The 24,651-nt window shown below is 38.3% G+C and overlaps 1 protein-coding gene across 2 annotated transcripts in view; it reads left to right on the top strand.

Annotated features, from left to right (window-relative positions):
- The window catches only part of TMEM39A (transmembrane protein 39A), a 37,091-nt gene that overhangs the window by 8,401 nt on the left and 4,039 nt on the right, over nt 1–24,651 (top strand). The window contains exons 1-7 of one of the 2 annotated variants that reach the window (XM_024577894.3): nt 249–535; nt 1,752–1,938; nt 8,249–8,471; nt 13,567–13,650; nt 17,618–17,772; nt 22,025–22,373; nt 23,149–23,336. In XM_024577894.3, the coding sequence (XP_024433662.1) occupies nt 1,826–1,938; nt 8,249–8,471; nt 13,567–13,650; nt 17,618–17,772; nt 22,025–22,373; nt 23,149–23,336 (1,112 nt within the window). In that variant the 5' untranslated portion in view covers nt 249–535; nt 1,752–1,825. Of the gene's footprint in view, nt 1–248; nt 536–1,751; nt 1,939–8,248; nt 8,472–13,566; nt 13,651–17,617; nt 17,773–22,024; nt 22,374–23,148; nt 23,337–24,651 lie in introns of those variants that run through there. The other variant, XM_024577895.3, reaches the window with a different exon arrangement.

Here is a 24,651-nt window from a genome sequence, read left to right as displayed (position 1 = left end):
GTTACTTGCAGCCCATAAGACTACAAGAATGACTCTTACTGGCTGACTGGCTGAGGCCGGAGGAGGAAATACGATGGTCAACGCTGGCCGTGGAGGCGGGACCACCAGTCCAGCGGAGCAGGCGCGTCCCACTGCGCAGGTGCACACAGGAGGGGGTGGGGTACTTGCTCCACAAGCGGCTATTGTAGTTCCGGGAACCAGCTCTGGCCGGGGACGCCGGCCGTCGCAGAGCTGACGTCATCGCAGTGCGCTGCCACGTCTGCTCAGCTCCGCGGTAATGGAGGCTGAGGTTGAATGCTGACGGCCGTGGGGTCTGCATCTTGAGTTAACTCTACCCCTGTGTCTGGCACCCTCTCACAGTCTGAGGGTCTGGCAACCTGAAGCTCGAACACCTTTTTTCGTCTCTGTGGGCTGGGCTGCCTACGGACGAGCAGCTGGCCCAACGCGGGGTTGGAATTCTCTTGCTGGGGTACGGTCTGTAAAGCTGCCGCCTCCTCCCAGGGATCCCGCCCCACCAGCCGGGCTTCCTTCATGCGTGAGTTTTACTGAGTTGCGGTGCTGTCCCTGTCCGTCTGTCCAGGCTCTGTTTCGATTCTCGCGGTGGCGCGGTGGGGACGGCTAGTCGTCCCCTCTTTAGTGGCTGGTCTATTAAAGCGTGTAGTGTCTCACCACCCTCCTACCCGTACCCCATAATTTCTAATCTTACATCCGAATTTTTTTTTTTTGCCTCACGCTTTTCTTTCCGTTAGAGCAAAGACTAGCAAGCCCTACCTACATCCAGCGGTTTGAATGCTTTGTCTCACCTGACATTTGTTAGTCTACAGTCGAAAGCTGTAGGAATGTGGAACATCGATCAGTTTGCAGTACCGTTTTGAAAGCCACGGTTTTTTGTTTGTTTGTTCGTTTGTACAGGGTGTCATTCTTCAGTTTTTAAGTTGTATTGTTTAGGAAACAGATTTTGTTATCCATACGGGAGAAGCCATGATTTTACCAGATTGATGCAGGCAGTTTCTTTTCAGTGAGGGTCTTCATCTGTGACTTATATTTTAATCCTTCAGTTTCAGTAATTTCTAAGTGATTTTACATAAGTTTTTACGGAGTGGGCATCCACTAGAGTTCCTTCCAGTGTTTTCACTCAAACATATGGAGATAACACTTGAACCGTTTTACAGAGTTAAAAGGGTCTACTAATGTACTTCCATTCATCACTGTCAGTCCTGACAACAACCTCTGTAGGAGGGGGAACACGTTTTTTTTTTCCCCCCTGATAAAGAAACTCACAGGTTAAATGCCTCAGTTAAAGTCAGATAGTATGTGACACATCTGATCTCAGAACCAGATCCCTTGATAACAAAACCTAACGTTTTGGGCAGTGCTGATTTTCCTGTATTTTAAGTGGCTTGCTGTGAAACATTACCTTTGAGTTGGAAGTGTTTATAATAGGTGTTTTCTTGTGAACTTCTATCTGATTGTAATATCTTTCATGTGCTAAGACTCAACTGACAAAAGACGCAAATTGTGACTTCCCTAATGTTGAACACACTTTAGATCAGAACTTAAGCTTCTGACCTGACCCATTAGAGTTTGAGTAGTCATTTCATTAGAATAAAGTAGGTAATAGACACCGAGAGCATATTTGAAAATCTGGTTTTACAAGACCTGCTCACTCAGTTTTTCTGGTGGTTTTGTCGAATTTCCTAGTTTAAAAATAGTAAACTGATAATTAATTCTTTTTTTTTGTTTTTGTTCAGAGTTGAAACAGGTTGACAACCATTAACCTGGGTTGCAACTACAGGTGGCACTGGAAGCAGACTGGTTCCTGGACATGCCCGGTGGAAGGAGGGGCCCTAGTCGGCAGCAGCTAAGCCGTTCAGCTTTACCTTCTTTACAGACTTTGGTTGGTGGGGGCTGTGGCAATGGAACAGGCCTGAGAAACAGGTAAAGAAGAAATAAGATTATGCATAATTTGTAATATCCTGTGATCAGTAAATCTAACATGGAAGTCATCATGCTACTCAGCTATTTGTTTGTGAAGATAATTTCTTGACACTGAAGTAGAAATCCTGCTTTGAAAACCGAAAGCTCAATATTTCAGAATACTTGGGAGGTAGGTAGTTGTGATATGGGGCCCACAAAGTGACAGTAGTCCAGTCCTTACTCATGGTTGTTAATCCAATTTCTAGTCATCACCTTTTTTAGCTATTCAGAGAAGGGAGGAGTGAATTAAAGTACAAGGCAAATGTGATGGCTTAACGACTTACTAGCATTTTTTTTTGAAGGCAAATTAAAATTGACAGTTTATATGAGATTCTAAAATTATAAGTAATTCTATCAAGGGTCTTAAAAATTATTTTCTTCAAAAAATTGTTTGAAAATTATAAACTGTCAGCTGTAACCTAAACATCTTAAGAATCATGTCATGTTGTATGAGAATAAAATTGATTTTTTTAATGGCAATTTATCTCTTTCTAATTTTAAAAGTTAGGAAGAATTACTTCTTATCTAGGATAACTCACTTCATCAGGAGTTTTAATCATGTAGCATTGGAAAGAGATGACTTTTACTTGGTCAAGATGATATTTGCCAGTTAATTTCCGCTTCTTCCCTGAACAGAGTTTTCTCTTACTTTTCTAATTTTCAAATCTGGTAATCAGTACTACTGCTGTCTTTTCAGGCCCTCCTGGTGTTACTTAGGCACTTCTTTCTTCCTGGCCCATTCTCCCCCTTTCTTTCTGACTTTTTAACACAAGTTCTACTTACTCTCCAAATCAGCTCTGATTCTGTCATTTCACTGGGGGTCTCCATGAATCAGTTTGGAAAGATTTTTCCAGTCTGATTCTCATACTAATTTTAAATTGAAATTATGTTTATGTATACAGATTGCTTATAATTTATTCTAGAGTATTATTTTTTACTCTGTTCTTTGGATATTCATACTTTAAATTTTTTTTTTAAAGATTTTATTTATTTTTAGAGAGAGGGGAAGGGAGGGAGAGATACATCAGTTGGTTGCCTCTTGCATGCCTCCAGCTGGGAACCTGGTCCACATGCCCTGACAGGGAATGGAACAGGGATTGAACCAGTAACCTTTAGGTTCACAGGCTGGTGCTCAATCTACTGAGCCACACCAGCCAGGGCTGGATTTTCATACTTCAAAAACAGTGTTACTCTCTGCATCATAGAATAATGTTGAAAATAAAAGAAATGGTAACTTGCAGTAACTTTTTAAAACTTTACTCTGAATTTTCAAAAATTTCTACAAATATCATGTATTATATTTTTAAAAATAAAGAAAAATAAAAAGAATGAGAATATGTGAAAATGCTTTTGAAGGAACGTAGTATCTCACATGAGTATTGAAATAAAGGATGTTTCCTATTTGACATACATGCCTTAATTTTACTAATACATACTGTCAACTTAGTGATTCAGTACTTTCACGTTGCAGTAGAAAATAGTAGCTGTGTATCGTGGGATTTTTAGTTGGTTAAAAAAGTCTAGCTTTGCCTCTCTGTAAACTGCAACCATTCTTTGTTCATTTTCTTCTACTTGGGCTTTGATGATCCCCTAGATAATTATGTTCTCAAATTGTCCCACGGAATCCCTCCTCGGGGTCTCAGGGGCTGCTGTAGGAGTGCTTACAGGGAAGAAAGAGACAGTCCTAGCAGTCTAGGCATCAGGTTTCCTAGTTCTTAAACAGACTAACTCCTGTGTGTTTTAAATATTGGGATACCATGTACCATGTATTTTGGAGAGGAAGAATGAAGTGTTCTGCCATTTAAAAAGAGTGAAAATCACATCCCTAGATGATTATGCTTGTACTTAGTCTGCAAGTAGAGAGTACTGGGAAGAACTAGGAACGTTTGGAAATTACCTCTGCTCTTGGGTGGTTTTAGCTATGATCATGTATTTCTCTGCCTTTTTCATAGCTCCTTTTTCCTGGCTTTCAAGGTTCCAGCTGTGGTTGCCTTGATCTACCATTCTCCACCCATTGTCCTCCTTTAACTTATTAGCCGGTTTCTTTAGCTGGTACAGCAGGGAGAAAAACATTTGTCAACAGGTTAAAATAAAGTGAAAGATCATAGTTTGTTCATGGTTTGAAAAGTCACTTATTCGGTGATTATTTTGTGACATTTTCATCTAGAGAGGTTATTTTAGGAGAAGATGGTACTATATTTTGATGGGAAAGAGACATATAAAAAAATAGGGATAAAAGCCAGTGGTAGACGGCCTAGAATATAGTCAGGAAGGATGTGTACAAAGAAAGACAGGGTCCAAGTGGGGAGAGCGCTCTTCTGGAGTGTCTAGAGTACTGAAGAGAGAAACAGATAATTGCATAAGTGTGATATAATGTTGGATGATATCTTTGATTCTGCAAGAGAGGGCAGCTGGAGAAGAGAGCATTTGCCCCTGTTTGGTAGGTAGGTATTTATGGCATGATTGATGAAGTTAAACTTGAGAATGTCAGAGAGCTAGTTAGTCTGGTGATAGAGTCAAGGATGAAATCCATAGTTCCTGTCCTGTTTTCCACCTATGGCAGGGGTGTCAAACTCATTTTCACCGGGGGCCACATCAGCCTCATGGTTGCCTTCAAAGGGCTGAATGTAATTTTAGGGCTGTATAAATGTAACTACTCCTTAACAGTTAAGTGAGTGCTTGGTGCTGCCGCCAGGTAGAAACAAGGTGGAGGGCCATATTGGGCCTGCGGGCCTTGTGTTTGCTACCTGTGCCTTATGGGGAACAGGGATTTGTTCTTGGGGTTGCGTGCTTAGATGATTGCCTTCTAAAGGAGGAGGATATACTGTGAGTTTCTGAATTTCCTAGAGAGCTTTTAGTTGAGGGAGAAACCTACTTGAGGAGTAAGAGTCGTTTTTCTTTGCTTTGTCCTTGCAGGTGCTTTGTTAATAATATTGCCTGAGCATGTCCAAATGATCACTGCTTTATCCCTTCCTATTCCCTTCTGTCCTCTGAAGCCTCCTTGCTTTATCCGTTTGCTTAGCTGAATTCTGTTGCTTGCTGTCTCCATAAAAGCCAGTCTCAGACCTACTATGTTAAGTCTTTTCTGCACACAAACTTTATATGCAAGGACAAAGCAGATGTTCAGCATAAACCACATTGTTTGCACGAATGCTATAGGCATAATGAGCCACTCAGTATTTTAGTGAAACTTTTGTATCAGTAAGAGGACTGTTTACCAGTCAAGTTCCCAGATGCCTGCTTTGCAAGCAGGCCATTCTAAGGATGGCTATGCTAAACACCTACTGTCCTTTTTGGGAGTCTGGAAATATTTGTACTGATAGGCAGAAAGTCCCTCATTGCCAGCCCCCAATAAAAACTCTGAGTGCTGAGTCTATTAATAAACCTGGTAGACAGCACTGAACACATATTATCACAAGTAGTTGTTGAGAGTTAAGTGCATCCTGTATGATTCCACTGAGAAAGGACTCTTGGAAGTTTGCACCTGGTTTTTTCCAAACTTTGTACCTTTTCCCTCTGTTGATTTTGATTTGTGTCCTTTTGATGTAATAAATCTTAGCTGTGAACACAACTATATGTGGAGTCCTATGAACCCTCCTAGCAAATCGTCAAGCCTGGGCTTGGTCTTGGGGAACTGCAACACGCTTTAAAAGATAATATTCAGTGTTAACATTGAGAAGAGTTCTTTAAAGAGAATCTGCACCAACCCTTGTATTATGGATGAAGAAACTGAGGCTCAGGGATATAGTTATTTTCTCAAAGACCACAGCTGGTAGTGGAAAATCTGGGATAACTATCCCACATTGTATCTCAGATATTTGTGTCATTTTGCTTTTCTTGAACCTATTTTTATAAGGGAATAATCCTTTTATTTTTTCTAAATAACACCTCTAATTTTCTGCGATGTATTGACCAAGTCTTTTTATGTTAGCTCTTGGCTTTTGGAGGAGGAGGGGTTAAGAACTTTGGTCATATCTCCTCTCAAGCTTCCAATTTTTTCCTTATTTTCTTTTTCCTACTGATGCTATCAATCACTTTATTTGACCTTTGTCTCTTTGTCTTCTGGCTTGAAGTGTTATAGCCAAGGTATATAGAATATCACAAGTGTAGATCTTTTGTAGTTTTGAATATCTTTCTCGAGGCCCAGCATTTCATTGACTTTGTTAACAGCAAAAGCACATTAGTCTTCACTTGGAAAAAAAATTCTATAAGAACCTTTTTAACCTTTAAATTATAAATAATTTAGCATGCTTTTCCCCTTTCATGTAGTTTTGACTAAAGGGGAATTCAAATTTTTATTTGATTTACAGTAGAGACTCCTAATCTTGTAACTTTCCCTCAGAATTCTTTATTTCCATCTCTCATGATTAACTGGAGTGAAGGACTAGATTGGCTGCTGGCGTTAATCCCCTGCATTCAAGTTCACTAGCTTGTGCAGCTCCAGAGGGCACCCTTCGTGTTGTGTTTGTGTGAATGAGGTCTCCAGGAGTTGTGAAGTGCTGGGACTCATCTCCCAGAACAGATCAGATGGCTGTGGTGTTAATGATTGATTTCTGATTGTGCGGGTAAGGTTGTGAAACCTGCTGGTATAGCATCACCTACTCCTTGATAAGCTTGTTTTATTACAGTACACTCTGGAGATGAGTGGAAGAAATTTTTATAATTTTTTTCTGACCCTCTCACTCCCCCATCCATATTCTTACCTTCTAGCTTCTCTGCTTTTCTGCCATGGTACTCTTAACTGTTCAGAATGAGGAGAGTTCGTATCCCCATGAGTCACATAAAGTTCTGTGGATTTCACGTACTAATACTAGAATTCTATGTTTGGAACTTTTAGAGGAGAATGGTAACGTTAATATTGTGCTTTCCCTAGAGTCTTCTTTGAAAATACCCAAATGACCCCTCTTTTCTGTATTCTGTAAGCAATAGTAGACTTTTAGATTTCTGTAACTATTCCCAGGTGTATATATAATGGGAAATTTTATCATTTTAGATGGCCAGCAATTTCTGACCTAAAAAACAGCTTGGAAGAAAGAACAACAAGAAGATAGGGATTAAAACCTGTTTATTTTAATTCATGTTTTAAGAGATCACTCTTTTTCATGACTGTATTTGTCTTCTCTCTTCTCAACCTGAAGGTTTATATTTGCAGTGATGTAGGAAAAGTATCTCCGTGGTCTGATACATGAGACATAGATATATACAAACAATTATATAATAGTATGAAAAATGCAATATTAAAGGCATGTGTTACATGCCACTGAGTCAGTTCCAGCTCCTACTGAGTTTATGAGTTAGTGATATTCACAGTACTCTGTACTCAACAATGTACTGTAGACTTGTGCCTTTGGCTTCTTTTATGGGGTCAATCCGTCTCAATTATGGTCTTCCTTTTTTCCTTCTGCCTTCTATTTTCCCAACATAAAGGCATATTTTAAATACAATGGTGACACAGAGGAGAGCAGAATCAGTTTTGATTGAGTAAATCAGAGTAAGGTTTATAGAGAATATGCTTGATCATTTTAAAAGTCTTAAAGGATTGTGTCAGTAAATGTGTATGTGAGGAGTTAAAGAAGGTGTTTTTGGAGATGAGGCTAGACTGTTAAACTTCATAGGATGTACTGAAATTTGTGATAGTATCCTGTTGGCAGTACAGAGGCATTAAAAGGGTTTATTTAAGAGAGCCACTTCAGAGAGTAACACTCTGAAGGAAGGTTGGAGGACTGGATGAAAGTGAAGTTGAATTTGTGGGGATTACTGCAGCAGTTTAGATAAAAGATTGTAACTGCTTGAACTAAAGCAGTGGTGTTTGAAGAGAAGGGTACGATTTGGAAAAAGTTTTATAAAGTGGAATACATAAGATTTAGAGAGTGATTGGGTATGAAGAGGAGAAGGAAAGTCTGACTCTCAGGTTTCTGATTTGGGCAACTAACTGGGTGAGCCATGAACTAGGGTCAGGACTGCAGGACGAGGAACACAGAGATGTCCAGTAGACAGCTTCATAAAATGGGTCTAAAACTCAGGAGTGAGCTCTGTGGAGAAAAATTTTTGTTTTCAGCATATAGGGGATAATGGAAGCCATGGCCACAAAATGTTATAGGTCACTGAGACTGTGTGTGTAGAGGTAGAAGACAAGGGCCCAAGATCCTAGGGTAGAGTTTGGGGAAAGCCAACTGTAAAAGGGTAGGTGGAGAAGGAAGCAGGGGCCCTTTATGCTGTATGACCCTGAAGAGTAATCACTATTTGAGCTAACTCTAGTTTTCTCTTTCAGGAATGGTAGTGCTATTGGCCTTCCGGTCCCACCTATCACAGCCTTAATCACCCCAGGTCCTGTTCGTCATTGCCAAATTCCTGATTTGCCTGTGGATGGGAGTCTGCTTTTTGAATTTCTCTTTTTCATCTACCTGCTGGTTGCACTGTTCATTCAGTACATCAACATCTATAAAACAGTGTGGTGGTACCCTTACAATCATCCTGCTTCTTGTACTTCATTGGTAAGTCTTAATCGGCTTTTAAGTTCTTCATGTTACTTAGCAAAGAAACTAGTTGGGAAACTTGTGTGTAGAAATTATTTTTCTTAATCATTTTTCTCCTAATGAAATGTTTTTCTGTTAAACCACAGATTACTTTCAGAAATATAATGTCGTAAGATTGTTAAAATATAAAATATCTTGCTTGGGTACATGAGTGAAGGAAGTAAAAACAAATTAAAATGCAGAAAACATTTAAATAGTTTATTATAATAATATCATGGGAAGATTTTGATATTAACTTTCTCTACACCATGTTATTTATATTTGTTGGAAATTTAAGGTGGCATTATGATTAAATTCTAGGAGCTCTACCCTTTTAATGGCCATACTAGAATAATGGAAGCTTCTATAAAAAATAAATCCAAAATTCGTTTAATGCTTCAAACATATAGCAGTCTGAGGCAGTTGTCCTAGTTGGCAGGAGTAGCATACATCCTGTGTGGTCAGCCAGGGGACCCAGGCTATGCTGTTGACTGTAGTCCAATGTGTGGCCTTCAAAATATCTGTGGTTCATCCCTGTCAGCCAGCAAAGGGAAATGGCGAAGGGGAGTATAAAGGAGAGATTTTTTACGGGCCAGGCTCATAGCATTTTCACATGTGCCCTGCAGGGGAGGCTGGAAAACATAGTCCCTTTACTCAATTTAATGTTACCCTGAATAAAATTGGGTTCTGTTACAAAAATAAAGTTGAGACAAGAGCTAGCTGTCTCTGCTAAAGTACATCACAATATATTGTAGGTTTCTTGTGCTCTTTTTCCAGTTATTTAGGGGGGCTGTGATGATCTTCTTGCACAGAATGTTCTCCATAGAAGGGCTTGTAAAATAATGGTAAGGCTATTCAGGTGACTTGACATCTAAGTGGTTGGCGCTGGCAGTCTGGGTGGGTAATGGTGAAATCTCCATCAGACAGAAGGCCATTGTCCTGGGTAGTTTCTGTATCTGTGACTTGTAAATGATTAGAAAACCTCCTTGGCCTGGTGAACGAAGAAAGAAAATGCAGACCAAAATCTTTAAGATAGTATGAGCAGGGAATAAACATTAATAATATATATATATATATATATATACACACACACATATATATATATATATTTGTATCACTTGGTTGTTCCCTGAATTCAGTATTAAGAATTTTCTTTCCATATTGACCAATATTAGGTGAAGAGAATTTCATTTTCTTATTTAAAAATTGTAATGATTTAGTGCCAGATTATATCCTTTATTTTTAATAGTCTTTTTCCCACCTGAAATTTGAGTTTACTGAGTGTAGAAACTGTGCTTCATCCATCCTTCTTTGGCCACAGAGTTATGAAATGAAGAGTTTGAATTATATGATCTTTAAGTCTTCTTCATTTATGTAGCTCTATAAATACTTCACTGTCTTAACAGTGGCGTTAGCAAACACTTACTAAAATGCTTATTATGTTCTTTGCAAGTATTTTCTCATTTACTCTTTTAAAAACAGGTAGGTACTACTGTGTGACTCCCATTTTATAAATGAGTTCTGTGAGACCTAGAAATTATGAAACTGGCTCCAAATCACATAGTGACACAGAGACCACTCAAATTCAAGCATGTCTGCTGTGCTTGACTTGCTGTATTTATTCTATGTTTACTCCTTAAGTACATTATACAAGTTCTGCTCTGACTGATATCCTATGGAAACTTCTCACTTGTTGAATTTTCAGACTAATGAAAGAGCTTTTCACCGTTTCTGATGAGAGTCTTTTAAAAAGTCTCCTACAACAGTTGCCTGGAAACAAAGGGAGCCAGTGTTCCTGTGAGTCAGGAACACTGCTACAGCGCTGACTCTAGAACTCTGCTTCCTTCACTCTGGTGCAAACCACCAAAAATGGGTACCTTTTGCTTGCCCATCTCTCCACTTTACTCAGTTCCGAATTCGAGTTTTATATGATACCTGTTAGGCAGAAGCTAAATCAAATACAGAGTTTCAGTTGCAAGAAAGTCTGGAATGTAGTTTTCAGCCTTCCAGTCTTTGCAGTAGAGATGCAGGCACACTTACAGGAGGTTATTCTGTGAACTGCCCTACTTATCCATCACATACGGTCCTTGCTCACACAAAGCTTAAAATTTAATTGTGGAGCTAAGAGTAGCATAGGTGGAATAGCAAGTAAGATTTCAGCCCATGAATCTGAAAGGGTCCTGAGTCAGTGAGCTGTTCAAAGATAAAAGGGCTGCCAGAGATCTAGTTAACTTCCTGTCGCTGAAGGTGTTCAAGCATGGCAGGTGGCAGCCTGACAGGGATTTTTAGAAGGGGCTTACTTACATCTCAACTAGTGTCCGTCTCTTTTAAGTTTTGTTCTGTTAAGCATGGCACACTGAAAATTTTTTCACATTTATATATTAGGTTTTTCTTTTTCCATTTCAAGACCTTAATAATTATCAAAAAGAAAATGTGGACACCTAAATATGTAAAGTATCATTCTAGCTATCAAGAAATTAGCTAAATGAATTCTAACCCTAACAAACATAAAAGCTGTAAGTAGTATAGTAAATTATTCAGAATAGTCAGGAGTGGGGGGCTCTGATTAATCAAATATTCTGGTTTATAGAGAGTTAATCATAAGCAGATAAGTTTTCAGCGCTTTAGAATATAACAGTTAACAATGAGATACATTAAGCACTTAAATTTTTTGATATTAAAAAATATCTTAGATGGACTGGTGATGCATAAATAAAGCCCCTAGACGTTAGCTAAGGAGTCTAGTAAATTTGCTTACATTATTTTGGACGAGTAGGGTGAGCAAGGAGCAGTCTCAAAACTGAGAGGGAATAAGTGTTGTTAGAGTCTACAGTTCTAAGAGAGGGAAAAGACGTGATCTGGGGAATGTACGGTAAGCTGCTCCCTGGACGTCCTGGCTGCTCTGCCTTTAAAATGTGTCTGAGATCTCTCCACTCCATCTCCCTTGCTACTGACCGTGTTCAGTCCACAGTCATTTCTAACCTGAATCAAAAGCAATAGCTTCTTAATTGATCTTGCCCCAATGTAATATGTTTGCCACACAACAATCAGTGTGAGCATTTCTAAATACAAATAAAATCAAGTCATCCTTTGCCTGAAATACTTCTATGACTTCCCATTAGGGAATACATTCTCAATTTTTTTATTGCTCATTTCCACCTTCTTGCTGATTTCAAACACCTGGCGTCTATTTTCCTGCCTTAGGACCTTTATAATTAGTACTTTTTCCTCTGCCTAGGGCTCTCTGTCCCCAGATCTTGTCATTGCTAGTGCTCTTTTGTCATTTAGCGCTCAGCCCAAATGCCACCTTCTCATAAATATCCTCCTTCACCATCAATTTAAATTTGCTCTGTATCTCCCTTCCCAGTCATTTTAAAAAAATTAATTTACTACTTAAATTTTTTTTAATTTTAATAATTTTAATTTTTATTGTTATTCAGTACTTCTTAAAATTTTAATTACAGTTTATATTTAATATTATTTTGTACTGGTTTCAGGTATACAGCATAGTAGTTACATAATCACATACTTTACAAAGTGGTCCCCTGGATATTTCAGGGACCCATCTGGGACCTTACCTGACTATTACAATATTGTTGACTGCATTCCCTGTGCTGTGCTTTACATCCCCATGACCGTTTTGTGACTACCAATCTGTACTTCTTAATCCCTTCACCTTTTTCACTCACTCCCCCCTAACACCAGTCATTATTTATTACTGTTATATTTCTTATCAGCAGTTATAGCTATTAGAAATGCTTTTGCTTCTGAGCTAGTTTATTGTCGTTGCTCTTCTCCCTTGAACAAATTTATTAAAAATATGGGTTTAGGTGCTATAATAGGGTGGCTAAAACAGAAAAGAAACTTAATTCTCTTAAATAAAAATTAGGTTATATGAGGCCAATGAGGCAATTCTTTGTATCTGTTGCTCTGCCACCCCATCACGCTTCTTCCAAACCATGATCCGAGGTAGCTGCTCCAACTCCTGTCGTCACATCTGGCCGGCAGGAAGGAGGAGAGGCGCAGCTTCTTCCTTTAAGAGCACAGCTTAGAAGTAGTACACATCACTTTCCCTCACATCCCTTAGCCACAAGTAGTTTTTTCAAGGGAGGCTGGGAAATGAACCTTCAGTCAGCTAGGAGTTAGTGCCCGGTTACATTCTACTGTGACGGCAGAAGAGACAACTAGTAATCTCTGCTGCCCCCTCGCACTCTCACATTGCAGTAATAAATACAATCCAGGGGGGCAGGAGACTTGCCTATCATTCCTTGGCACTGTGTCTTCAGTTTGAAGAAGAAGTACTTACCACAGTATGTAACAGATGCCCAGTACATATTTATTGAAAGTATTAATTATGAAATTGAACTTTTCATTCTGAAAGGAGAATTGTAGAAACCTACAGACTCTTGGACCATCAAAATGAAAATATACTGATTCTGTTTGTTGCTAATGACTTTCCATTTTGTTTATCACTGTTACGTATGCAGACTTAGAACCAGAAGGAATTGTGTATAGAATCTAGGTCATACATTCATTTTATAGGAAGAAGAAATCAAATGTAAGACATGTTTCTACATCAAAGTAAGGAGAAAGACTAAATGAATGTAATTGATGTATCAGCAAATAGGCAGTTTAGGTTAGTAGATGCCCAATTATATAACATAAGCTCTTAGTCCAAAGAGACCAGCCAACAGTATATTGAAAAGACTGAGAATTCCAACTGATTCATTAAATTCGACACTCAAAAATATGGCATTTTAGATAAGTTATTCTTGCCGTAATTCTGCAAGTTGTCATTGGTTAACCCAAAGCTGTAATCTTTTCTTTTTAATATAGTAAATTTTCAAAAAGGAGAGGAATACATTCCAGATAGTATAAAGTAGCATTTGAAAAGTTAAAGCTACTTGCCGTGGAAGGAGAAGTAGAAGATAGGTGGTCTCTTCAAGATCTCTCAGATTCCCATGGTCTGTAACGTGATTAAGGAAGATCTACGGAGGACGCAAACCTTTTCCTGTAATAGTTCCAACTAGATACGCATATTTCTTTCCGGTGAAGTCATTTGTTTCTCTTACAGAATTTTCATCTCATTGATTACCATCTGGCAGCGTTCATCACAGTGATGCTCGCTAGGAGGCTTGTATGGGCCCTCATCTCAGAGGTAACAGCTCATTCACTACTTTCTGTCACTTGTAGCTAGAGTTAGTTACTAGAATGGGTTCAGGTTGAAAATATGAAATGTCTGAATCTAATTTGAATGTAATTATAAATTAATTTCTTTACTCCCATGTGAATTGTGTTAGTTTTTCCTACAATATATTTAAAATTCAAGTGTGACATAACTCAAAAGCACTGTTAGAAATCTCATCTGTCTGGTAGAAGCTCATTTCTAGCTTCCAAGTTCTTCAGTACAATCTTTCTAATTTTAGTAATTACAGTAAAAATAGGATGAATTTTAGGTAACTATTGATATGAAGGGTTTTATGTAAATAGTTGCAGCTAAAACATTGTTTCAGATAACATTTACTTGAAATTATTTATATATCATTTGTGGAGTTGCTAGCAAGAGACATTTGTTTGAGTTAATCACAACTTGGGATTTTAAAATGACAATATCCAAATGGGCATAAGACTAATCTTGAAGAGTAGTATCTAAGTTTAGTAGTCAGTGGAGGACAGAATTGGGACATTATTAATATGGTCTTTTTAAAAATTAAAGCTGTTAATAGAATTGGCCACGTTATCATTTTTATTTGTATTTATATACTCCAATGAGGGAGGCAGGTAAATGTGTTTTCTTAAAATTTTGTTATCTCTTGCCCTATAAATGATTACAAAAACAAAAAAAAGTATTAACTTAGCTAAAGTTCTAATAATTTTAATCTTGGTGTTTATAATTCATTGTGAGATTTTAAACAAATAGTTACCGTAATCACTGATAACCAAGTCAACTTTTTTCTTCCAAAACGTACATGGGAAGTCTTTTTGTCTGTAAGCTCTAATTATCAGGAACCTTATTTCTACAAATACAGAATGATTGCAGATACTAAATCATAATCTAAAAGCCGTTAACTAGAAACCAGTAGTGGTAGGATCATCTGTTTTGCACAGTGGGAGAGGCTGTCTGTAACCTTTTCTCCAGGGTTCTTTATTTAGGTCCTGAAAATACATGCTTACTTGTGGATGTATATTGAGAAACTTCGTTCTTTCTTTAGAGGAACTGAGTGGAGTTGTAGGTTTACACCTATTAAAGCAAGCAGGGAATGATTTTATTTCATCTCATCAGTTACTTAGAAATGATACTTGTGTGTATCAAATTAGTATGTCCAGTTAGTGTGTAAACCCTTCATAACTGGGGTTTCTACCTTGGAGCTACAAAGACTGTGACTTGAAGTACTCTTATTTTTCCTTTTACTAATGGCTTCACAATAGTTTAACAGCTTTTTCATAAGCTTAGTTGGAGAGTATATTAGCTGTTTTCTAAAGAAACCTGTAATTCTTACTGAGAACAAAATACTTAAGCTGATTGTAAACAGATTTCTAGTCAAAGACTTAAACTTTAATACTTTAGTGTCCATCAGAAAAGGAATGTTTAAATAATTATGGTATATCAACATAATGGAATAAATTGCACGCAGCCTGCCATTAAAAGATGAAAATGTCTTCACTTACTGACTTTAATATATTAAGTGAAAAAAGCAAAGTACAGAACAGTGTTTAAAGCAAGGAAGGAACAAAATATATTTGCTTACATATGACTAAATTACCTCTAGAAGTACATACAAACTAATAATGGGCCACCTAGTTGGTGGCTGGGAGACAAGACCAATAGGAGGGGAACTTAACTAGAACACTGTTAAACGTTTTGTATTTTGAGCAGTGTGAATATATTACCTATTCAAAAATTTAAATAAGAGCTATATAGTGATTCTCTTTCTAAAATATTTAAATTTGATGGATAACACCCATCTTAAACTATCTTCCCTTCCTTCTATTAAAATATGTTTGCCTTTTGTTTTGCTTATATCACAGAAAGGATCTCTACTCTGAGAAAGACCAGTCATTTTTAAGGAGAGGCTGGAGGTAATTGATTCAGAAAGCTAAATACTATTCTGGGCGGAATACCTCTCCGACTAGTCAGGCTCCGTTTATTCACCTCCAGGCCAACTCGAACTTCTCTACTTGCTCCACAAGACCAGAAGTTACTATACTATTCTTTCACCAACCTGAGGCAACTCTTTTTTTTTTTTTAAATTGTTTTTCTAAGTAGAAAAGTAGTACATTTTACTGAAGAAAACTTGGAAAACACTGAAATATAAAGCAGAACATTTAAAAATATTACCACACCATTAAGAGAACCACATTTTGGTATATTGCTCTCTAATCTTTATATGCATATAGGGAATATATATATTTGGGGAGTATTATCTGTATATTGTCTGGATATTTGGGACATCATTTGTATAAAATTTTATATTCCATATTTCTAACTTAACATAGTGTTAGGAATATTTTTCTACTTCTAACCTGGCTAAATCTTTCTTGTTCTTTAGCTGTTAGCTGAAATATCACTTCCTCAGGAAGTCTTCCCTGGGTTACGGTCTCCTGTTATTTGTTCTCCACAGCAGCCTACTCTTCCTGTAGCACTCATCACAACTATGAAAATAATTACTTGTGTGAATCTAAATTTAATATGTGTCTTTTTGGTTGGGCAGCCTTGTATAGATATAGGTCTTGGTTACCACTGTGTCCCCAGGACCTGGTATGGTATATGTCACACAGAGCACACTGGTTAAGAGCTTGGACTCTGAAATAAGGCAAAAATGATCAATGTATCCAAGCTCTGCAGCTCTGGTGATATTGGGCAGAAGCAGTGTTTTAATTCTAACTCTAAACTTTTGAGAATGGAGGCAATGGAGCAATTCTATGGGATTAATTACCTTCCCTAGGCTTTGAAACATGAGTTGCCTTGGCATGAGGTATATATCAGGGGAGTTCTGTGCAAATATTTACCCTGCTCTGGATGAGAACAGTTTGAGCCTTTTTTAGTTTGGGGTGTAAGCAGTTCATTATGATATTAATTCTACTGTTTCTTTGCATTCATAAGTAGCTATATAAATAGTATATATTGCATATTTGTAGTATATGCGATGTAGTACATTGGGTAAAATAAGAAATGGATATATTGGAGGGACCTGAAAAGATCATTATCTAGATAATTTTCCCCCTTTCTTGGTTTTAATACTGCTGTTTTAGAAGTTATAGGAATCTGCCATTTTTCTTCTGCATTTTGCTCGTTCTCTCCTTCCTAGTTCACTTTGAAAGAAAATGGCGTTGCAGACCTTCATGTTTAGACAAGTATGTTTTCTTATTATATTTAATCAGTTTTAAGGATTTGGGATTAAAGAAGAATATTTGAACAGCTGTGATATAAAGAGTTGGAAGTGATTATGCATTATTTCCATGTTTGCAAAAGACAAAAAAGAAACTTACTTATATAGGGATTTGTTGAAGAAGATCTGATTATTTTTTGCAACTTCAGTAATTTATTAAACATTAATTCAGCAAACAGAATGGGGGGAAGGATTCAAAGAAAAATTAGAAACTTGCTGCAGTTGAAGAAGCCATTATAATCTAGTCTGGAGTCAGATAAATTAGTATCTTTGTGAACCTTAGAAATCACTTGGTGGGTTGTTAAAATACAGGTTACTTGACTTGCAATTTTTTTCACTGTATCTGGTGAGGGAAGTCAGTAGGAATTTTTGTGTTCTGTTAGCAGCCCAAGTGATTCTGATGAATGTAGTTCATGGACCATACTTTGAGAAACCACAATGTAAACAAATGAGATAATATCAGAAGAACTTAAACGAGGTCTCCATGAGGCACTATGGAAATACAAGGAGGAAACAACCCAACTGCCTGGAGATATATGAATATAAGGGGAGGGGGGCATTTCTTCCGCCCTCCTCCTGCCCTCCTTTACTTTATCCCTTCCTTCCTTCCTTCCTTTTTTTTGGGGGGGGGCACAGTTTAACCTTCACTAAATCTACCAAGTCTTTACTTGAGGCACATTGTTTTTGTATAAGGTCGTTTATAAAATGTTCCTTTTGGTGCTCCCAAACTTGTAGGCCACTAAGGCGGGTGCAGCATCTATGATTCACTACATGGTTCTGATATCAGCTCGCTTGGTGCTGCTCACTTTGTGTGGATGGGTGCTTTGTTGGACACTCGTCAATCTCTTCCGAAGCCATTCAGTCCTCAATCTCCTTTTCCTTGGCTACCCGTGAGTATCCAGTTTTCCCATTTTATTAGTAAGTCTTTTAAGAAATTATTTGGGTCATGCAGTCGATAGTATAAAAGGAAGAAAATGAAATTCTTTAAATATAAACCAAGAGTTCAGAAAATTGGAAAAGTCAGCGAGCAGGATGACCCTGTAGTTTATTTTCTAAACTGGGATACACTTAGACGTAAACCAGGACTGTCCCAGGAAAGCGGAGCGATATAGCTCTCCTACCACTAGAGAATATTTTTTAATTTGCTCTGCTCATCACACAAAGGCCCCTGGTACTGACTGTAGTGGCACAGAATGGTGGCTAATGTTAGTTGAATGAACCGACTCAACCAGTTTTACCATTTTGGTCAAAGTACTTTGAACTTTGGGTTCATGTAACAGAAGTATGCCATAATGAATCCGTGTAAACTTTTTTGACCAACATTTTATTATGAAACAAAATATGTCAGCATATGCATATCAGTAATTAGCTTGATATTTATAGTTTACTCGAAGTAGAATTCATATACAATTAAGTTCACAATTTTGTGTACATTTATGAGCTGTAATGAATACCTGTGTGACTCAAACCACTATCCCAATGTAGAGCATCATTACTCCGAAGGTTCCTTTATTCCCCTTTCCAATCACTTCCCACCTCCTGCCTCCCAAAGGCCCCTATTGTTTTGATTTTTTTTCTCTACCATAGATTAGTTTGCCTGTTCTAGAGTTTCATACAAAAGGAATCATACAGTATGTACCCTCTTGTGTAAGGCGTCTTTTACTCAGCCTATTGTTTTTCAGATTTGTCTCTGTAGTTCATATGTCAGTAATATTTCTTTTTTTTTTAAGATTTTGATTTTATTTTTTTAATTTTTAGAGGGGGAGGGAAGGAGAAAGAGGGAGAGAAACATCAATGTGTGGTTGCCTCTCATGTGCCACCTACTGGGAACCTGGCCCACAACCTAGGCATGTGCCCTGACTGGGAATGGAACCAGTGACCCTTCATTTCGCAGGCGGGCACTCAGTCCATGGAGCCACACCAGCCAGGGTGTGTCAGTAATATTTCATTGTGTGAATATATCACAGTTCATTTTCCTGTTTTTGGATGCCTGGGCTGTTTCCAGTTTGGGTGCTTTCATTAAAAATGAAACTGTTATGCACGTTATTACATGTCTTTTTTTTGTAAAGATATGTTTTCATTCTCTTGGGAGAAATATCTAGGTGTGGCATTGCTAGGCTATAAGATAGGTTTATGTTTAGTTTTATAAGAATCTATCAGACCTTTTCCCAAAGAAGTTGTATCATTTTATCCTTCTACCAATTCTGTAAGAGTTCTGGTTGCTCCACATTTTTGCCAACATTGATGTTTTCTGTTTTTCTAAATTTAGCCTTTCTAATGGGTATATAATGGTATCTTCTTATACATATTGGCTTATTAAACTAACTACTTTCCATGGTTGAGCTTATATACATTTGGCTAATACTTTCTTCATTGTATGTTAGTAGATAGCAAACATTTATTGAGCTCGCTTCATGTGCTAAGTGCTGGGCTAGGTACTTAGAAACATCATCTTATGAAATCATCACAATAACCCAGGAGATGGTATATTTAATCTGCTCTAACAGATTGAAAATACTAGTAATTTTAAAAGGTTAGAAATTTATTCCTTTCTACTGTACAGTGTGTGGAAATGATCTTGGGTATCGTTGGCAGCCTCCTGGTGTCTGGACCCTGCTATCTTAGTCTTTAGTTGGGTACCTTTATCTCAACTAAAAATTCTGGTGCTGTGGACGCTCTGGAGAACAGTGGCTACTGGCAGACAATGAACAGTCTTTGCCACAGGTAGAGGCAGATTAAGAGATTTAAAAACTTTCCTGTGGTCAGACAGCGAGAAGGTATCAGGTCTTTTTGATTCCAGAGCCCTTGTTAACTATTACATACAAGGAGGGACCCCAAAAAACCCCAGAATCTATTTATAAAATTTTTTGTGTTTATTCTTACATGTTTAAACTTCAGTCACCTTCAAAGTACTCTCCATTTGATGCAACACACCTATCGAGATGTTTTTTATCACCTCTCAAAACAGTTTTTGAACTCATCGATTTTGATGCCTTTAGTGCTTTTGCCTTTTTTTGTTTCACCTGTTCCACATCAGCAAAATGTTTCCCTTTGAGTACTTTCTTCAACTGGGGAAATAAATTCGTGTGGGGTGAGATCAGGTGAATACAGAGGGTGAAGTGCAGGGGGAGGGGATCATGCCATTTTTGGTCAAAATCTGCTGAACACTCAGCATGGTATGGGCAGGTGTGCTTGTAAATCACCCACCAATAAGTGGGCAAACACATTGAAAGTGGGCAACACTTTTTAAACACAATTTGAAAGTCTTCAAAAAAAAATTTTACTGAAGCCAAGCACAGCCTCTCGCAGCAACGCCAGCTGGTACACTGATAGAGATGGGTTCCTAGAGCACCCACCTGGTGGGAGAAACCTGTACAAGAAGGGTGCCGCCCTTCGGAAGATAATTCTGGGGTGTTTTTTGGGTTCCCCTTGTACTGTATATTCAGTAGTTCTCAAAGTATGGTCCCCAGAACAGCAGCTTCCGCATCTTCTGACAGTTTGTTAGAAATAGATATTGTCAGAATCTACCCCAAATCTACTGAAACAAACTCTGGGAAGTAGGGCCAAGCAATTTGTCTTTTAACATGCCCTCCAGGGCATTCTGCTGCTTGTTCAAATTTGAGAAGCATTGATTGATATCATTTATGGGTCTGAAGTGTAAGCACAAATTTATATGGGTAGTCACATAGTATAAAATCAAGGCATAATCAGATTTTATGGGGCCATCATTTCGATCTACTCCACACCCCAGCCTTCCACCCCTACTCCTACCCCTACCCCTACACTGCAGTTTGTGTTTCAGCAGTGTTGAACCTACAGCCTTCTCTGTTCTTCTCAATTTTGCATAGGTGTGAGTTCTGCTTGATGCTTCTGCATTTACCTGCTCCTACCCTACTGCCCCAGGGCACATTCACAGTGGATCCCAGAGCTGCTGCTGACCATTTTCTTGCTAATTAAGCTCATCCTTTCTCCCTCTATAAAAAACTATGAACAAGTGACATTTGTTAATTTTTTAAATAAAATATATGACTATCTTTTCATTTGCTATTTTCCACATCTGAATTTTTGTCAGTAAAGTGACTATTTTATTTTTAATACCTCGGTTACAATGTAGAAGTTACTTTAAGGACTTAGGGGAAGTATTTAAAATGTTTTTAAGGAACCAAAGTTTGGAGTAACTATAAGAAGTTATGAAACGTCTCAAAGATACTCAGTCCTTTAACCAAGTTTATATTTACTTATAATTCTGGAATTTTTTCATTAGTCCATCAAGTATTTATTGAGTGCGTAGTATGTTTTGGCCACCACTCTAGGCATCAAGGATACAGCAGTAAATTAAGAGCAGACTAAAACCTCTGGTTCATGGTGTTTACACTGTAAATCAGAGGGAAGGATAGGCAAAGGGGGAAAAACCCAAAATAAAAAATCTAACAAACATGTAAAATACATGGAATGGTAAATTCTGTGGAGAAAAATTACCTGGTAAGGGTTATTCCCAATCCTGTGGGGGTGGGGTGGGTGACGTAGGGGAGAGACAGGGGAACCCCTGACTAAGAAGGAAAACTCGACATGAAGGGCAAGCCATTGGAAAATTACCAGATGTACACAAAGCTCTGTGTAGGAAAGTACTTACTCCATTAATATTTATGGTAGCTGGAAATGAGAAACAGCCTGAGTTTTCAAAAAGAGAAAAATGGGTAAATTATGGTACACCTATCTGAAAATACTATAATATCTTTAAAAAATTGTTATAAAAATATTTAAGAACAGAAAATGCTCAACATACCCAAGGTTAAAACAGCAGGCTACAAACCAGTTTATACGGTATGAGGCTTAACATACAAAAGGAAAAAGTGTATAGTCTGCACCTAATTATAAAAGTTATAAAAATGACTATTTCTAGGTGATCTATATTTTGTCAATTGTGATTTTGTGTAGTTTTCTTTTATTCATTCTACAGTGAATACGTATTGCGTTTGTGGAAAGAAATTACTTACAGAGCTTCCCCCAAAATGAATTACCATCAGTAAAGAAAGTCTCCATTATATTATGCTCACTCTGGTGACTCTTTTAATAACATAGCTACAAGATCTGTCTTTGGTGGCATCTGTGTCTCACTTTCATATTCCTCTTTTTCTACAGGTTTGGTGTTTATGTTCCTCTCTGCTGTTTCCACCAAGATAGTAGAGCTCATCTTCTCCTCACAGACTATAACTACGTGGTCCAGCACCAGGCGGTAGAGGAAAGTGCCTCAACTGTGGGTGGCTTGGCCAGATCCAAAGACTTCCTCTCCTTATTGCTGGAGTCTCTAAAAGAACAGTTTAATAACTGCACACCCATCCCCACCCACAGCTGCCCTCTATCTCCAGACCTCATTCGAAATGAAGTAGAATGTCTGAAAGCAGATTTCAACCACAGAATCAAGGAAGTTCTCTTCAACTCCCTCTTCAGTGCCTACTATGTTGCATTTCTCCCCCTGTGTTTTGTGAAGGTAAGTGGTTCCTTGCTTTTATGTGCTTCCTGGATTTGTGTGTGAATGACATAAACTGGGTGTTTCTTATTTAATTCCCCCTTTTCTCTGTCTCCCCTTTGGCAGCCTGGATGGTGGAGTTCGGCTGCATCTGGAGTGCACTAATACCGCTCCTGGTTGGCGGATAGGTATTTCCATATATGTGATGCACCCGTGGTGGTCCCCTCCTTTTTTCTTTTCCTTCCTTCTTTTTTCCCCCAGTTTCCTGGGAGAATAAAACTTGTACTTATAATAGAGTCAGTATTTAGTAGCTTAAAAGAGGACTGAGGTTTCAATAAAATTTAGGCTACTGTGGTTGATCTTAATATGGTTATCAGGATTTCCTTGATTTTAATCTAACCTTTATCTAAACTTCAATTTACTTCAGTAGAAAAGAAAAATGGTCTGGATGTCACTGGGCCCAAAGTCTTTTGGGACATTTTAGTGCCCTTCCTTCACCCATTGAGAAGCACGTCTGCAGCCGGAGTGGTCATTCACAGAGAGCCCTCACTTCTTCTAGAAAGGAAGCACTTAAAACATAATTGCCTCTCCCTCCCAGCCTTAACTCATACAGTCAGAAAGTCAGGTTGAAGGATTTGGAGGAGCCTGCTCGTGAACTTTCTGCACAGACAGCAGGACAACCAGTGCATGTGTGACTCAGTGTGGCATTGGTCTGCAGGGCATACGTACATGCACCCATCTCTGCCTTCTTGCTCACCGGTGCATGGATCATTTCTCGTCTTCTGATCTCTTCCAGAGTACCCAGTACTATGACATGCGCTGGTCGTGCGAGCACCTCATTATGGTATGGATCAATGCTTTCGTCATGCTTACCACCCAACTACTGCCATCCAAATACTGTGACTTGCTGCATAAATCAGCCGCTCATCTGGGCAAGTGGCAGAAGCTCGAACATGGGTCCTACAGCAATGCTCCGCAGCACATGTGAGTAAGCCAGAGGGTAAAACCACATAACACCTTTCTACATGCTGCTGATCATGTTTATTTGCTTTGTATGTCATTCTTGTTCTCGGCTTTGAACATTTAATTTTTAGTTTTTGTCTATATGGATGTTTGTCATCACTCTAAACTGAGCACAGGGGACATTAACTCATCGCCACCACCATCCCTAGTGCCTCCTTAAATGTCTCCTTTTCAGCTGCCCAGTCACTCTAGAAGGCCTAATTTGTTTCCCAAGCTATCATTTCAGAGTTTTCTTTCAGTCTTAACCCTTTGGCCAAATTCAGAGTCATGATAATATTTTTAATTCTCTTTAGAAGACTGTAAGATTCATCTTCTCATCTTCATTGCTACAGCTAAATAGTTGCTAGCTTATCATGTCACACTTAGGCAGCTGGAATTTGCTTCTCTCTTTTCTTTCTAATACAAATTTGTTCTAGTAATTTTCCCACATTTTTATTTTTTTTTCTTTTTAAAATTGCTAATGAATATTTCTCTGCTTTTCCCATATTTAAATGAAAACTGTCCCTGATTGCTTACTGAGTATTCCTCTCACTGTGTCCCCTTATCAGTCATTTCTCTGTCTGGTTCCTGTGGTCCAAAATGGCTAATGTTAGAACCCTTTTGTTCTCTCATTGCTGAGCCTTCATCATGCCTTTCTCTCAGATCTGGACCATCCTCATCTCCCTCCTTTTTATAATTTGAACATTTCACAAATTTCCTCACCTAGAAATTCTTCCCTAATTAAGTGGGACAGATTGAGGTGACCTTCCCCTCCCTTCTCACCCTCACAGTCCTCCCTTCAATTATCTGCCTTGATGTCTGATACAGATTAGCACAGGCCTTCAAGATCAGGAACTGAAAAGAGATTGGGCCAGGCTGAAAGAAACCCAACTGTGGGCAAAGGACAAATTTCAATAAAAATTGAAAGTACAATCCACAGTACTAGTACTGTACATCTTCAGGCTCCTGATGGCACATGGCCATGAGGTGTATCATCACTTTAATGCTGGTAAGTGTGAGCAAGGCTGACGGAACATTTTCTGAACTGGGAAAGCTTCAGGGTGCTAGAATTTTTTAACATATCTAAAATGCTGTCCCAGTTCTTCTTTTAGGAAACTAACTTTTCCAAAATCAGGAAGAGATGAATTAACTTAGATTTTTTTTTTAAAGCTTAACCTGAAAATTCCCATCCCCACCCCAACTCCATTACATTGGTGCTGGAAAGAATGAAGCTTATTCCGTAACTTCTTTTTCCTAGAGAAACCTCTATAACAATAAACCAAGAAAGCGGTAAAAA

The sequence above is a fragment of the Desmodus rotundus genome, chromosome 2, assembly GCF_022682495.2.
Source record: "Desmodus rotundus isolate HL8 chromosome 2, HLdesRot8A.1, whole genome shotgun sequence".
Taxonomy (NCBI): domain Eukaryota; kingdom Metazoa; phylum Chordata; class Mammalia; order Chiroptera; family Phyllostomidae; genus Desmodus; species Desmodus rotundus.
This window is presented reverse-complemented; position numbering and strand designations above follow the sequence as displayed.